This window comes from Salmo salar, chromosome 03 (genome assembly GCF_965601325.2).
Source record: "Salmo salar chromosome 03, fSalSal1, whole genome shotgun sequence".
Classification (NCBI taxonomy): Eukaryota; Metazoa; Chordata; class Actinopteri; order Salmoniformes; family Salmonidae; genus Salmo; species Salmo salar.
Genome location: NC_138293.1, coordinates 36,968,639 through 36,981,997, shown reverse-complemented (window position 1 = coordinate 36,981,997; position 13,359 = coordinate 36,968,639). Strand labels below are relative to the sequence as shown.

General features: G+C 41.7%; 1 protein-coding gene across 1 annotated transcript; it reads left to right on the top strand.

Annotated features, from left to right (window-relative positions):
• Nucleotides 1-1,387: 1,387 nt before the first annotated feature.
• On the top strand, nucleotides 1,388-4,700 carry LOC106600396 (uncharacterized). Its single transcript, XM_014191709.3, has 4 exons — nucleotides 1,388-2,741; nucleotides 2,830-2,951; nucleotides 3,109-3,223; nucleotides 3,413-4,700. The coding sequence occupies exons 1-4, from the start codon at nucleotides 2,534-2,536 to the stop codon at nucleotides 4,489-4,491; spliced, it is 1,524 nt and encodes a 507-aa protein (XP_014047184.2). The 5' UTR covers nucleotides 1,388-2,533; the 3' UTR covers nucleotides 4,492-4,700.
• Nucleotides 4,701-13,359: the final 8,659 nt, after the last annotated feature.

Below are 13,359 nucleotides of genomic sequence, written 5' to 3'. Positions count from 1 at the left end.
TGGCGGGGCAGAAATTTGACAAACTGACTTGTTGGAAAGGTGGCATCCTATGACAGTGCCACGTTGAAAGTCACTGATCTCTTCAGTAAGGCCATTCTACTGCCAATGTTTGTCTATGGAGATTGGATGGCGGTGTGCTAGATTTTATACACCTGTCAGCAATGGGTATGGCTGAAATAGCCAAATCCACTAATTTTAAGGCGCGTCCACATACTTTTGTATATATAGTGTATGTTTGTACCAAATCAAGTCCGGTCCAGACCGGGCCAAATCTGAAACACATATAGACGTCTTACTGGGGTGTAGCTTACAGTGTAAGGCCTGCAATGGATTTTTATGAATGCCCATCCATGTAGTAGGCCTACCATTTATATAGATAATACAAAGAAAAAAACAACCGTTATTTTGTATTTTTTTGTACCATCATTTTGAAATGGAAGAAAAAGGCCATAATGTATTATTCCAGCCCAGGTGCAATTTAGATTTTGGCCAACAGATGGCAGCAGTGTATGTGCAAAGTTTTAGACTGATCCAATGAACCATTGCGTTTCTGTTCAACATTTTGTATCAAGACTGCTCAAATGTGCCTAATTTGTTTATTAATAACTTTTCATGTTCAAAATTGTGCACTCTCCTCAAACAATAGCATGGTATTATTTCACTTTAATAGCTACTGTAAATTGGACAGTGCAGTTATATTAACAAGAATTTAAGCTTTCTGCCAATATCAGATATGTCTATGTCCTGGGAAATATTCTTGTTACTTACAACCTCATACTAATCGCATTATCCTGTGTTAGCTCAACAGTCCTGTGGAAGGACATCGATCCCAAAGAGGTTTTAACATATCATTGCATTTTTTATTTGATTGGGCTCCATTTAGGTTAGGCTATTTGAGCTGAGAAACGTGCATGATGTAAAAAAGTGTCCGTCTCATTACATTGTCATTAATTTTCTCTCCAGCCTGAAGGTTACATAAAAGTTCACATACTCTTTAAGCTATATCTGCTACAGTATTTATGTTAGATTATTATTTTTTTGACAGAATGTTGGTGGAGCGCCGTAGCATTGCGTCTCTCCAACAGCACTCTGGAGACGTGCTGAGAATAGACAACACAAATATTTTGCTCCCCTGCCTTTGACAAAGTGCCACTGCTTATCAAAGGAATGCATTAGCACTCACCTGAAAAGCCCATATGCCACTGGTTGGAAGAAATTGTCATTGTTTTTGGGCAGAATTATGTGAGGAAAATGCAGCCCTCGTCAATCTGACGCCAAAGGCGGCCGCCTAATCCTGCCTAATGGGCGGGCCGGCCCTGGACAAACAACACATGGTACACACACATTATTACTTGGTACACCAGGTCTAGACGAATAAATACTGACTTGAAATTGCAGTTCGAAGGATGACACACATTCTTGGGATGTTGGCCAATGATGAAAAAAGCACTTGACTGCTGGGCGTTAAGAAAGGACAGGTTGTGCTTGGTGGCTTCTTGGTGAGTTTACCAGCAACATACCAGACAGTTATTTTCCCAGAGGCCGCAACACCTGCCATTTTTTTCCCCTTGAGGCCCCCACACATGCACTTTTTTTTTATTGAGGCCCCAATTATTATGGAGATCATGATCAACACGTTCCTAATATTGAGTTGCACCCCCCCTTTAGCCCCTAGAACAGCCTCAATTCGTCGGGGCATGGACTCTATAAGGTGTCAAATGCATTCCAAAGGGACGCTGGCCCATTTGATTTGATTTATTGACTCCAATGCTTGCCACAGTTGTGTCAAGTTGACTGGATATCCTTTGGGTGGTGGCTCATTCTTGATACGCACGGGAAACGGTAGAGCGTGACAAACCGAGCAGCTTTGCAGTTCTTTACACACTCAAAATCAGTGCACCTGGCACCTACTACCATACCCTGTTCAAAGGCACTTAAATATTTTGTTTTGCCCATTCACCATATGAATGGCACACATACATAATCCATGTCTCAAGGCTTAAAAATCCTTCTTTAACTTGTCTTCTTCCCTTCATCTACACTGATTGAAGTGGATTAAACAGGTGGCATCAATAATGGGTCTTAGACTATCCAGATGAAAGCTATTACATGGAAAGAGCAGGCATCCTAATGTTTTGTGAGCTCAGTGTTTATGTATGTGCCTTAAAAACCCCAAGAGAATAACCTCTTAATGTTAATCAGCTATAGTTAATGTAGTATGCATTAGTTACTTGAAATATATAATTCAATTAAGTTTATTTTAAGTTTACATGAATCTCGTTGCACTCTCTACCTGGTCAGGCCAGTGATAATTATACCCATTTTGAAGGGCTGTTGCAGTCTTATATTTACGGTAGTACATATTTATGTCACGTGTTGAAGGGAAGCGCGATTGTAATTGCGCACGCATCTCCCACAAGCAGTATTGTTGCAATTTGTCAACATCTACGGATTGTTTGTTGCACATTAGCTTGGAAATTGGAGACTTTACTTCACACAGAGAATACAAATTCTGTAATTTGGACTGAACAAGATGGCCAGCTGCAATTTTCAGGCGCAGTTGATATCCATTATGGAGGTATTAGCTAAAGCAGCTGTAGCAGAAATAAACAAACGAGTTGATGATAGCTGTGCAGTTATACGTTTGGAAATTACCCAAAGCCAGCGAGATATTGATATACTGAAAAGGAAGTGTCAAATGATGGAGGGCGAGCTGAAGAATACACGAGTCAGGAGAAAAGGTAGTGTGTTATTCATGATAAATTGATTGCATATACAAAACCCAAATGTTTGACTAGCCCTAATATGACTCAATACAATTATTTCCAGTTTTTTACCCCATGACATCAGCAAGATCTTCATATCCAGCCAAGATTGTTTTGAATAAGCAGAGGAGTAACTCACAGTGGAGAGATGGAGAGATGGCTGTTGAAGAGGACTCTCAACCCAAGGTGTGATACATCACCTTTTACAATTACAGAGACCTGACCTCTTGGATCAATTCTGTTTTGGGATTTTCAGGAGAATTTACAGCTTTTGTGTGATTCATGGGTATGAAAGTGTTAAATATGGTGTGTCCAGAGTAATAACCTCAGTCCCCTGTTACAGCCTACAGATGGGGAGCAGAGAGTGGAGACTGAACCCATAGTGATCAAAGATGAGGAGACAGCAGAGGACATTTGGAAGACTGACCCTCAGGAAGAGCTCAGGATCACTGGAGAGGGTGGGTGCGACCATAAGGGGTACTGCTCTGTCTGTCTATGGAAGACTGTGTGGGTGTGGTGGTATACGTGTTCATTGGCGTCAGTTCAGCTAAACCTAGGGCACATACACTCACAGTCAGTTCTAAAGCAGTCATGTTTTGCAACTGTTAAGGGTCTTTTGTAATGTTTATTTTATCCTAAATCTTTAGAGTCTGGTTCCAAGCCTGGGCAACCACCATCCTTTGAGCAACGGCACTTTGATGTGGACTTCATCACACAACCCAACATATCTCCTGAAGACTCAGTGGAACATTGCCCCAATTCTGATGGTCCAGAGGAACCAGGCACACCCCGGCTCACGTCTGCAGAGAAATCAAAGGTGTTCAGCACAGAGCAACACCAGCCAGCCGAGGATGAGGACTCACAAGAGCTAGTGATGGTGAAGGATGAGAAAGAGGAGGTGCTGGATCAGACCACAGCCCTGGCAGGACCTGACCAGTTTGTCATGGATGAGACTGATGGGCAGCTGTGGACATCTGTGGATCCAGGCAGAGACACTGACCCTGATGGCCATCCAATTTTCTCATTTCATGCCTCAGAAGAGTACTCTCAGAATATCTCTTTTTTCCCATCTCATTGTGGGCTGCCATCCGTTCCTACTATGACAGATGATGTAGGGCCATCGCTTCACTCTATACGGAAACCACATGCTAACATGTTCAGTGCAGCAGCACACATGAAAAGACATGTCAGGACATTGGCTGATGAGACAAGACAACAGATGCTGGAAGAACAGAGCAGTGAGATGCTGAACTCAAATAATGATGGAAATAGTTTAGCTCTACAGCCAAGGCAGCATCAGTACAGGGCTTCAGAATCAACAGTGAGAATGAGTGAGTGCATGACCGGGTCAAACATGGCCACCACCTCCACCTTCTCTGGATACAGCCTGAGTCGCAGTAGTTTTAACATGGTGAAGAGGATGAGGACTCGGTGGAGGTCGGGCGGCACCACCGAGAAGCGTTTCAGAGAGAAACCGCACACCTGCGAACAGTGTGGCAGGAGTTTCACCAAGCAGTGGAACCTGATCAGACATGCTGTGGTCCACAGCGGGGAGAAGCCATACGAGTGCACACAGTGTGGGAAATGCTTCACCCGGCGGTCCAGTATGAATTCACATCAGAGAACTCACATAGGAGAGAGTCCAGTCTCTCAAAATGTTGTACCCCGATACCCCTTGGATCCACACACAAGTGTTATGTTGTCTCAGACCAGGTGGAACAAATAGGGACATAATTGCATACGTTCTATGTGAAAACGTGTTACAGAAGGTATAGAGACATTTTACAATATTTTTCTCCCAATTGATTTGTGAAATGCTTTGTCTGTTGATGGCTCCTCACTTTCATTTTAACAACCTATTTACAACTGGTAATGTGTTTCTGCCCAACAAAATTATAAACATGTTATATTCATTAAAAATGATTTCATGAAAAATGCAGTCTGTGCTTTTAGATAAATAATTTAGAGGATCCTTTTAGTATGTGTTTTATGTAGTTAGACCAACACTAGCTGGGATGTCATATTACGTCTTAACTTAACTTGATTTCCCCAGTTATGTTTTCACGTTACTCTGCTGCCTTAAAATGTTTAGTTATGTCAACTCAAAACTAGGCAATGACATATTTGTTTCAGTGTAATAGGCTATACATGCTCATACAGCTTTACATTTGACATCTGCAAACTACGCTTTTACTGTGTACGTTGTCTAAACTGACACTGCACCGGTACTGGATAAAACTGGTAATCTGAATCAAAGAACATTAGATTGTATAGATCAAGGATGGACAAGTTTGATGGGGGCCACAACAAATGTGAATTTATCATGAGGGGCCGCAGTGGCTCGCGTGTCTAAGTACCCACATCCATACCCACACATGCAATCAATGCCAGCCCTAGCCTTTTTGGGGCCTTACGTGCATATATTTTTTTAGTTTTTGGAAATGGATCCGTGGGCCTACAAAAGGCGAGCCGCCCATCCCTGCTGTAGATAGCTAAATAGATTATATGATTAGTTTGAGTGATTTACTGTTTCACTGATTTGCCAATCAACAGAGTCGGTAGGTTGCTGCTTCTTGGATGTGCCGGTGCAAAGTGAAGGTAGGATTAGTCTTACCTCTCTTACTCTTTCTTATTCTTGTTTTTACCTCTAAGTCACCCTGAAACTCGAGAGGGGTAACTGTGACAGTGTGTTAGGGGTGGGAAGGTAGGGGTCGGGGATGGAGAGGTGGGGTCAGGTTCAGAGGCTTCATCTTCTACAACCGGCCTGCAGTCACAACGTGCGGTTCAATTGACTTCCGCCGCAGTGAGCGCGCCACAGTAGAGCTCGCTAGCTTGTAGTCCTAAAAAACGGAAAGGAGTTAGCTATGGCTCGTTGGTCAAAGCCTATGGGGAATTTGGATAAACGCCAATAACACAGGCTTATATTTTTTATTAAATAATGTCAGTCAGTTAACATGACCTTTGTGTATTATGAAGCCTTTATGTGTTTCATGTGTTTGTTCTGATGACATTCTGTAAATGCTTCAAAATTCACAAAACCTGACGTTAGCAGAAGATTATCTCAGCACAAAACGTTTAAGAGCTCCTACACCTGTGTTACCACAGACCTTATTTTCGGCGTTTATCGAAACCCCCCCCCCCCCCCAAAAAAACCGTGTCCTCAGACCACGGCATTGAGAGGGAGACTAGGAGTGTTGGGGTGAAAGGGGTGGCCTGTTTATTTTGTGGGAAAAAATACATCAGGTGAAGTGAAGAGAGATGTATGCTGTACAATGTGAGCGATGCACATTCAGGTTTTAAGTGTTCACATTAAGTGTTGTATTGGTGTACACATATTGAGAAGATGATTTGGCTGTTTTCTTACTTTACAGAGTGCCACAAACAACACAAAACAGTATGATCCAGCAGAATGGCTCAAAACACAGCTCAGTATAACACAGTAAAGTGAAGCACTTCACAGAGTGAAACAATAAAGCACAATTAAATGCAATGAAGAAAACAAAACAGCGTCGAATATTAATGGCGCTTTGTAAATGTTTATGAAATCTTCATGGTCACGTTACCGTTGTTGTTGTTGCCTGTTTTGCATTTTATTTTGGCATTAATACGTGTCACATATCAGTTTGCAAAATATGCAAAGAAAATATATACAGTTGAAGTCGGAAGTTTACACACACCTTAGCCAAATGCATTTAAACTCAGTTTTTCACAATTCCTGACATTTAATCCGAGTAAAAAGTCCTTGTCAAAAGTCCTTGCCAGTTAGGATCACCACTTTATTTTAAGAATGTGAAATGTCAGAATACTAGTAGAGAGTGATTTATTTCAGCTTTAATTTCTTTCATCACATTCCCAGTGGGTCAGAAGTTTACATACACTCAATTAGTACTTGGTTACAGTGCCCTTAAATTGTTTCAATTTCAACAAGCTTCCCACAATAAGTTGGGTGAATTTTGGCCCATTCCTCCTGACAGAGCTGGTGTAACTGAGGCAGGTTTGTAGGCCTCCTTGCTCGCACACACTTTTTCAGTTCTGCCCACAAATTTTCTATAGGATTGAGGTCAGGGCTTTGTGATGGCCACGCCAATACCTTGACTTTGTTGTCCTTAAGCCATTTTGCCACAACTTTGGAAGTATACTTGGGGTCATTTTCTATTTGGAAGACCCATTTGCGACCAAGCTTTAACTTCCTGACTGATGTCTTGAGATGCTGCTTCAATATATCCACATAATTTTCCTTCCTCATGATGCCATCTATTTTGTGAAGTGCACCAGTCCCTCCTGCAGCAAAGCACCCCCACAACATGATGCTGCCACACGCGTGCTTCAGAGTTGGGATGGTGTTCTTCAGCTTGAAAGGCTCCCCCTTTTTCCTCCAAACATAATGATGGTCATTATGGCCAAACAGTTATATTTTTGTTTCATCAGACCAGAGGACATTTCTTCAAAAAGTACGATCTTTGTCCCCATGTGCAGTTGCAAACCGTAGTCTGTCTTTTTTATGGCAGGTTTTGGAGCAGTGGCTTCTTCCTCGCTGAGCGGCCTTTCAGGTTATGTCGATATAGGACTCGTTTTACTGTGGATATAGATACTTTCGTACCTGTTTCCTCCAGCATCTTCACAGGTTCTTTGCTGTTGTTCTGGGACTGATTTGCACTTTTCACACCAAAGTACTTTCATCTCTAGGAGACAGAACGTGTCTCCTTCCTGAGCGGTATGACGGCTGCATGGTCCCATGGTGTTTATACTTGCGTACTATTGTTTGTACAGATGAATGTGGTACCTTCGGGCGTTTGGAAATTGCTCCCAATGATGAACCAGACTTGTGGAGGTCTACAATTCTTTTCTGAGGTCTTGGCTGATATCTTTTGATTTTCCCATGATGTTAAGCAAAGAGGCACTGAGTTTGAAGGTAGGCCTTGAAATACATCCACAGGTACACCTCCAATTGACTGAAATTATGTCAGTTAGCCTATCAGAACCTTCTAAAGACATGACATTTTCTGGAATTTTCCAAGCTGTTTAAAGGCACAGCCAACTTAGTGTATGTAAACTTCTGACCCACTGGAGTTGTGATACAGAAAAATTACTTGTGTCATGCACAAAGTAGATGTCCTAACCGACTTGCCAAAACTATAGTTTGTTAACAAGAAATTTGTGGAGTGGTTGAAAAATGAGTTTTAATGACTCCAACCTAAGTGTATGTAAACTTCCGACTTCAACTGTATAATTCATTGAGTTAGTAAAGCAGCATACAAACATGTTCTCTTTTTTGCTTTCTTGAGTAAGGCAGCTCCAAAATGAAGGTGTTTCAGCCTAGCTCAGTGCTTTTTGTGGCGGTGGGGCAGACAGCGGAAAATACGGAGTGTTGCGCTGTGATTGGCTCAGTGTTCTGTCACTCATGGGGACACTATGTCACCGCAAAGTCTATGGGTAGAGCTAGAAAATTCAAGCCCCTTGCGTGCTGCCATTGAGTTACATTAGAAGTGCCCATCCAAAAATTCTCAAGGTCATTGGCCACAATTAAAAATTACGTCAAATCACATATCTACCATAGCTTTGATTGGACTGATGTCAACATCATACTTTAAAAATCTTAGCTTGCAAGCTAGCAGTCATCATCATTAATCAAGTCGACAATCTACTGGCAAATCCTTTTCAAACCTTGTCATATGAAGAGAAATGATGAAGTGAAATTATAGATAAAACGTATCGGTGCTCATCGGCCATTGGACATAAACATTACACAACAAATTGGAAATTGCAAATTCAACGATAAGTGGTTTGGAAGGAATCAGTGGCTAACTGCAAGCGTTGCAAAGCAATCACTAGCCTGTATTTCAGTGGAGTGGGTGTGTGGTCCAAGTCTCGGTTTAAGGGTCTCTTTTCCAAGCTTAAAAGGATAAACATTCAACAAAATGGGCCAGAAAAGGTTGAATACCCTGGCCATGCTGTCAATTCAGCATTACTTCTGCCGTGTTCAGAATAACTGAAAACTCGGAACTGGGAAATCTCTGACTTCAGTGAGTTCAAGACACCTGGGAACTCTGGAAAAAATGAGCTCCGACTGGGAAATAGATTTTGAACGGTCATCCAACTCAGAATTCCAAGTCAGGAACTCGGGCCTCTTTCTAGAGCTCTGACCTGAAGATCACGGACGTCATGATTCAACCTTGTTTTTTTCCGAGTTCCCAGTTGTCTTGAAGGAACCATAAATCCAGAAAATGCTAGACTCTGCTGCATAAATTATGTAATATGCCAGGGAGATTTATTTACATTTTTTATTTGATCTTTATTTAACTAGGCAAGTCAGGTAAGAACAAATTCTTATTTACAATGACGGCCTACCAAAAGGTAAAATCCCTCCTGCGGGGACGAGGACTGGGATTAAAAATAAAAATATAGGACAAAACACACATCACGACAAGAGAGACAACACAACACTACATAAAGAGAGACCTAAGACAACAACATGGCATGGCAGCAATACATAACACAGCATTGTAGCAACACCACATGACAACAACATGCTAGCAACACAACATGGCAGCAGCACAACAAGGTAGCAGCACAAAACAGTGTACAAACATTATTGGGCACAGACAACAGCACAAAGGCAAGAAGGTAGAGACAACAATATATCACACAAAGCAGCCACTGCTGTCAGTAAGAGTGTCCATGATTGAGTCTTTGAATGAAGAGATTGAGATGACTGTCTAGTTTGAGTGTTTGTTGCAGCTCGTTCCAGTCGCTAGCTGCAGTGAACTGAAAATACGAACGACCCAGGGATGTGTGTGCTTTGGGGACCTTCAACAGAATGTGACTGTCAGAATGGGTGTTGAATGTGGAGGATGAGGGCTGCAGTAGATATCTCAGATAGGGGGAAAGTGAGGCCTAAGAGGGTTTTATAAATAAGCATCAACCAGTGGATCTTGCAACGGGTATACAGAGATGAACAGTTTACAGAAGAATATAGAGTGCAGTGATGTGTCCTATAAGGAGCATTGGTGGCAAATCTGATAACCGAATGGTAAAGAACATCTAGTCGCTCGAGAGCACCCTTACCTGCCGATCTATATATTACGTATCCATAATCTAGCATGGGTAGGATAGTCATCTGAATCAGGGTTAGTTTGGCACCTTGGGTGAAAGAGGAGTGATTACCATAGAGAAAACCAAGTCTAGATTTAACTTTAGCCTGCAGCTTTATGTGCTGAGAGAAGGACAGTATACCGTCTAGCCATGCTCCCAAGTACTTGTATGAGGTGATTACCTCAAGCTCTAAACCCTCAGAGATAGTAGTCACACCTGTGGGGTGAGGGGCACTCTTCTTTCCAAACTATATGACATTTGTTTTGTAGGTGTTCAGAACAAGGTTAAGGGTAGAGAAAGCTTGTTGGACACTAAGAAATCTTTGTTGTAGAGCGTTTAGCACAAAATCCTGGGAGGGGCCAGCTGAGTACAAGACTGTATCATCTGCATACAAATGGGTGGGAGAGCTTCCTACTGCCTGAGCTATGTTGTTGATGTAAATTGAGAAGAGCGTGGGGCCTAGGATCGAGCCTTGGGGTACACCCTTAGAGACAGGCAGTGGCTGAAACAGCAGATGTTCTGACTTTATACACTCACTCTTTGAGAGAAGTAGTTAGCAAACCAGGCCAAAGACCCCTCAGAGCTATGTATACTGTAGCTAAGAAATGTATACTAAGTGTACGTTGTGTAGTAAGCTGTTAGTAGCCCATGTGCCTCACCCTAATGATGTGGTCCCTTTCCCCCTTATAGCTTAGCCTACTCTTCTGACTTGGTGGTGCACATGTAGCATATAGCCTGTTTTAGAGAAATGTCATAATAAAATATTGCAAGCGCTTTCATTGTACGCTTATATGCCCCCTTTATTTATCCTACAGTTCTGACTTGGTGTACAGGGAGAATACTGTAAGAAAGGCCCATGTTCTGAATTATGTTGCTGTACATTTCAAAGGTGCTGAATAAATAGTTATATTGACTACGTCCGTCCTAGCTCGCTCATTGTCTTATTCGAAATTATGCCATAGTAATGTAGAAACCACATTTGTTTAAGCAAGTCAGCCATGTTTTTTTTAAAGGCAGTAAATGAGGCTGAATTAACTGTTTCGCTGCCAGACAGCAGGTGTCTTGTGTAGCAGTGGTAAGGATTCACCGTAATAGTGTAATTAATGTATTGTTTAGTGTTGTGTTGTATATTTGCTTTGCTGGCATGCGTTCCCCAAATATTTTTTTTTTTGCGCCACCAAGATTTACATGCTAAAATCGCAACTGGTTACAATTGACCAATTCATACATAAAATACTAATATTAAACACACACATACACACATAGTTGACAACAGGGCTGAATGTGAGAAGTTGAGGCAGGAGAAAATAAGAGATGCGGAGACTCTGGAGAAAAGAAGGGATCTTTTGGACCACCTGGCTATAACCTGTCAGGAGAGTAAATCCCAAGTTCCCTCAGTCTGTTAGAATATGTTGTATCTGAATAAGTTAAATATTAGCATCCTGTTGTTCATCACTGTCAGTTCCATAGTATTATCATCTTGTCTGTCTCTCAGTTCCTCAGGTGCTGCGAAGCTGCAGTGAATTCATTGAAAAGCATGGGGTTGTAAATGGGATCTACAGGCTATCTGGGGTGTCATCCAACACACAGAAACTAAGGTAAGCGTGTGTGTGTTTGTCCCTCGTATGTGTGTGTGCGAGCGTGAGTGTGTGTGTGGTCAAGTACAGCAGTGTAATGTGTTTGTTTCCAAAGGGGGGAGTTTGACAGTGAGTGGACCCCAGATTTGCAGGACAGTCACCCTGTCAGCTCTCTCTGCAAGGCCTACTTCAGTTGCCCAATCTTCTCCTCTCATACCAGCTGTATGACAAATATGCTGTGAGTAGGGGAGAGTCGGGTAAGTTGAGCAATTTTTTACATTTAGCATCACTCCATCAAGGGAAATATAGTATTCTTTCTAACAAAGATATGTACATGCACTGAGTGTACAAAACATTATGAACATGACATAGACTGACCATGACATAGACTGACCAGGTAAAAGCTATGATCCCTTATTGATGTCACCTGTTAAATCAACTTCAATCAGTGTAGATGAAGGGGAGGAGACAGGTTAAATAATGATTTTTAAGCCTTGAGACAATTGAGACATGGATTGTGTATCATTTAGAGGGTGAATGGGCAAGACAAAATATTTAAGTGCCTTTGAACGGGGTATGGTAGTAGGTGCACCTGTTTGAGTGTGTCAAGAACTGCAACGCTGCTGGGTTTTTCATGCTCAACAGTTTCCCGTGTGTATCCACCACCCAAAGGCATTCCAGCCAACTTGACAAAACCTGTGGAACCTGTCCCTGTGGAACACTTTCGACACCTTGTAGTCCATGCCCTGATGAATTGAGGCTGTCCTGAGGGAAAAAGGAGGTGCAACTCAATATTAGGTAGGTGCTCCTAATGTTTTGTACACTCACTGCATATTTCTGAATGTTATGTATCCCTGGAAATAATCAAAAGCTTGTCCAAAAAAAGTGGTCTCCTGGCCAACTTACTTATGGGGTAAGTTGAGCGGCGGGACAAGGTGCCTTCAAATGTCTTTACTGAGTTAAATATTACCAATATCTTTATAAAACCATGTTTATATTTATTTCCCAAACACAATTCAACACAATCAATCACAATAGCTTTTTTTTTTACTTTGAATCATTTTAAGCATCTAACACAGACTTAACACTTTACTTTTTTTTTTACACTTTTAGCATAGGCTAGGCCCTATGTTAAGAAGAAAACACTTTCCTCAACTTGCCATTGGCTCTACCATTGGCTCAACTTACCCCAAGGCAAACATTTTAACTATATTAGCCCACACAGCTACAAGGATGCACTTTTGTGCTAGGTTTAGGACCTTATATTGAAGCTTAGAGAGAGCCCAACTGATGTATAGAACACAAAAATGATCTGCTTTGATTTAGATACAAGCATCATGAAATCTATGGCTGTCGTAAGGAGAAGCGGACCAAAGTGCAGCGTGTGTCGTTCCACATTTTATTTTCACTGTGAAACTTTGCAATACATACACAATAAACTTAACGAACAAACCGTGACGCAGAGTAGAAACATACACTAACTCAGAAACAATCTCCCACAAACCCAAGTGGAAAAAAACCCTACTTAAGTATGATCTCCAATTAGAGACAACGAGGACCAGCTGCCTCTAATTGGAGATCATCCCAAACAAAACCCAACATAGAAATACAAAACTAGAACTTAACAACATAGAATACTAAACTAGAAAACCCCCCTGTCACGCACTGACCTACTCTACCATAGAAAATAACAGCTTTCTAAGGTCAGGATGTGACAATAACACAATACATTCATTTGACTTGGTGAAAATCCGTTTTTTGGACCTAACTTGATTGCCACTTTTTCCATGTGGTTTCTTCCTTTACAGACCATGAAATGATAACCTCTTCCAAAATATTTGGTCAAATGATACATTTTTCCCTAGAAACAAAGATGGCTCAACTTACCCCACTCTCCCCTACCTGTCTTAGTACATTTCTTGATA

Bases quoted from the DNA above. Each gene is read 5' to 3' on its own strand.
- LOC106600396 (XM_014191709.3), top strand. From the start codon at position 2,534: ATGGCCAGCTGCAATTTTCAGGCGCAGTTGATATCCATTATGGAGGTA. The intron at 2,742-2,829 runs GTAGTGTGTTAT...AATTATTTCCAG, and splicing joins TACACGAGTCAGGAGAAAAG to TTTTTTACCCCATGACATCA. The intron at 2,952-3,108 runs GTGTGATACATC...CCCCTGTTACAG, and splicing joins AAGAGGACTCTCAACCCAAG to CCTACAGATGGGGAGCAGAG.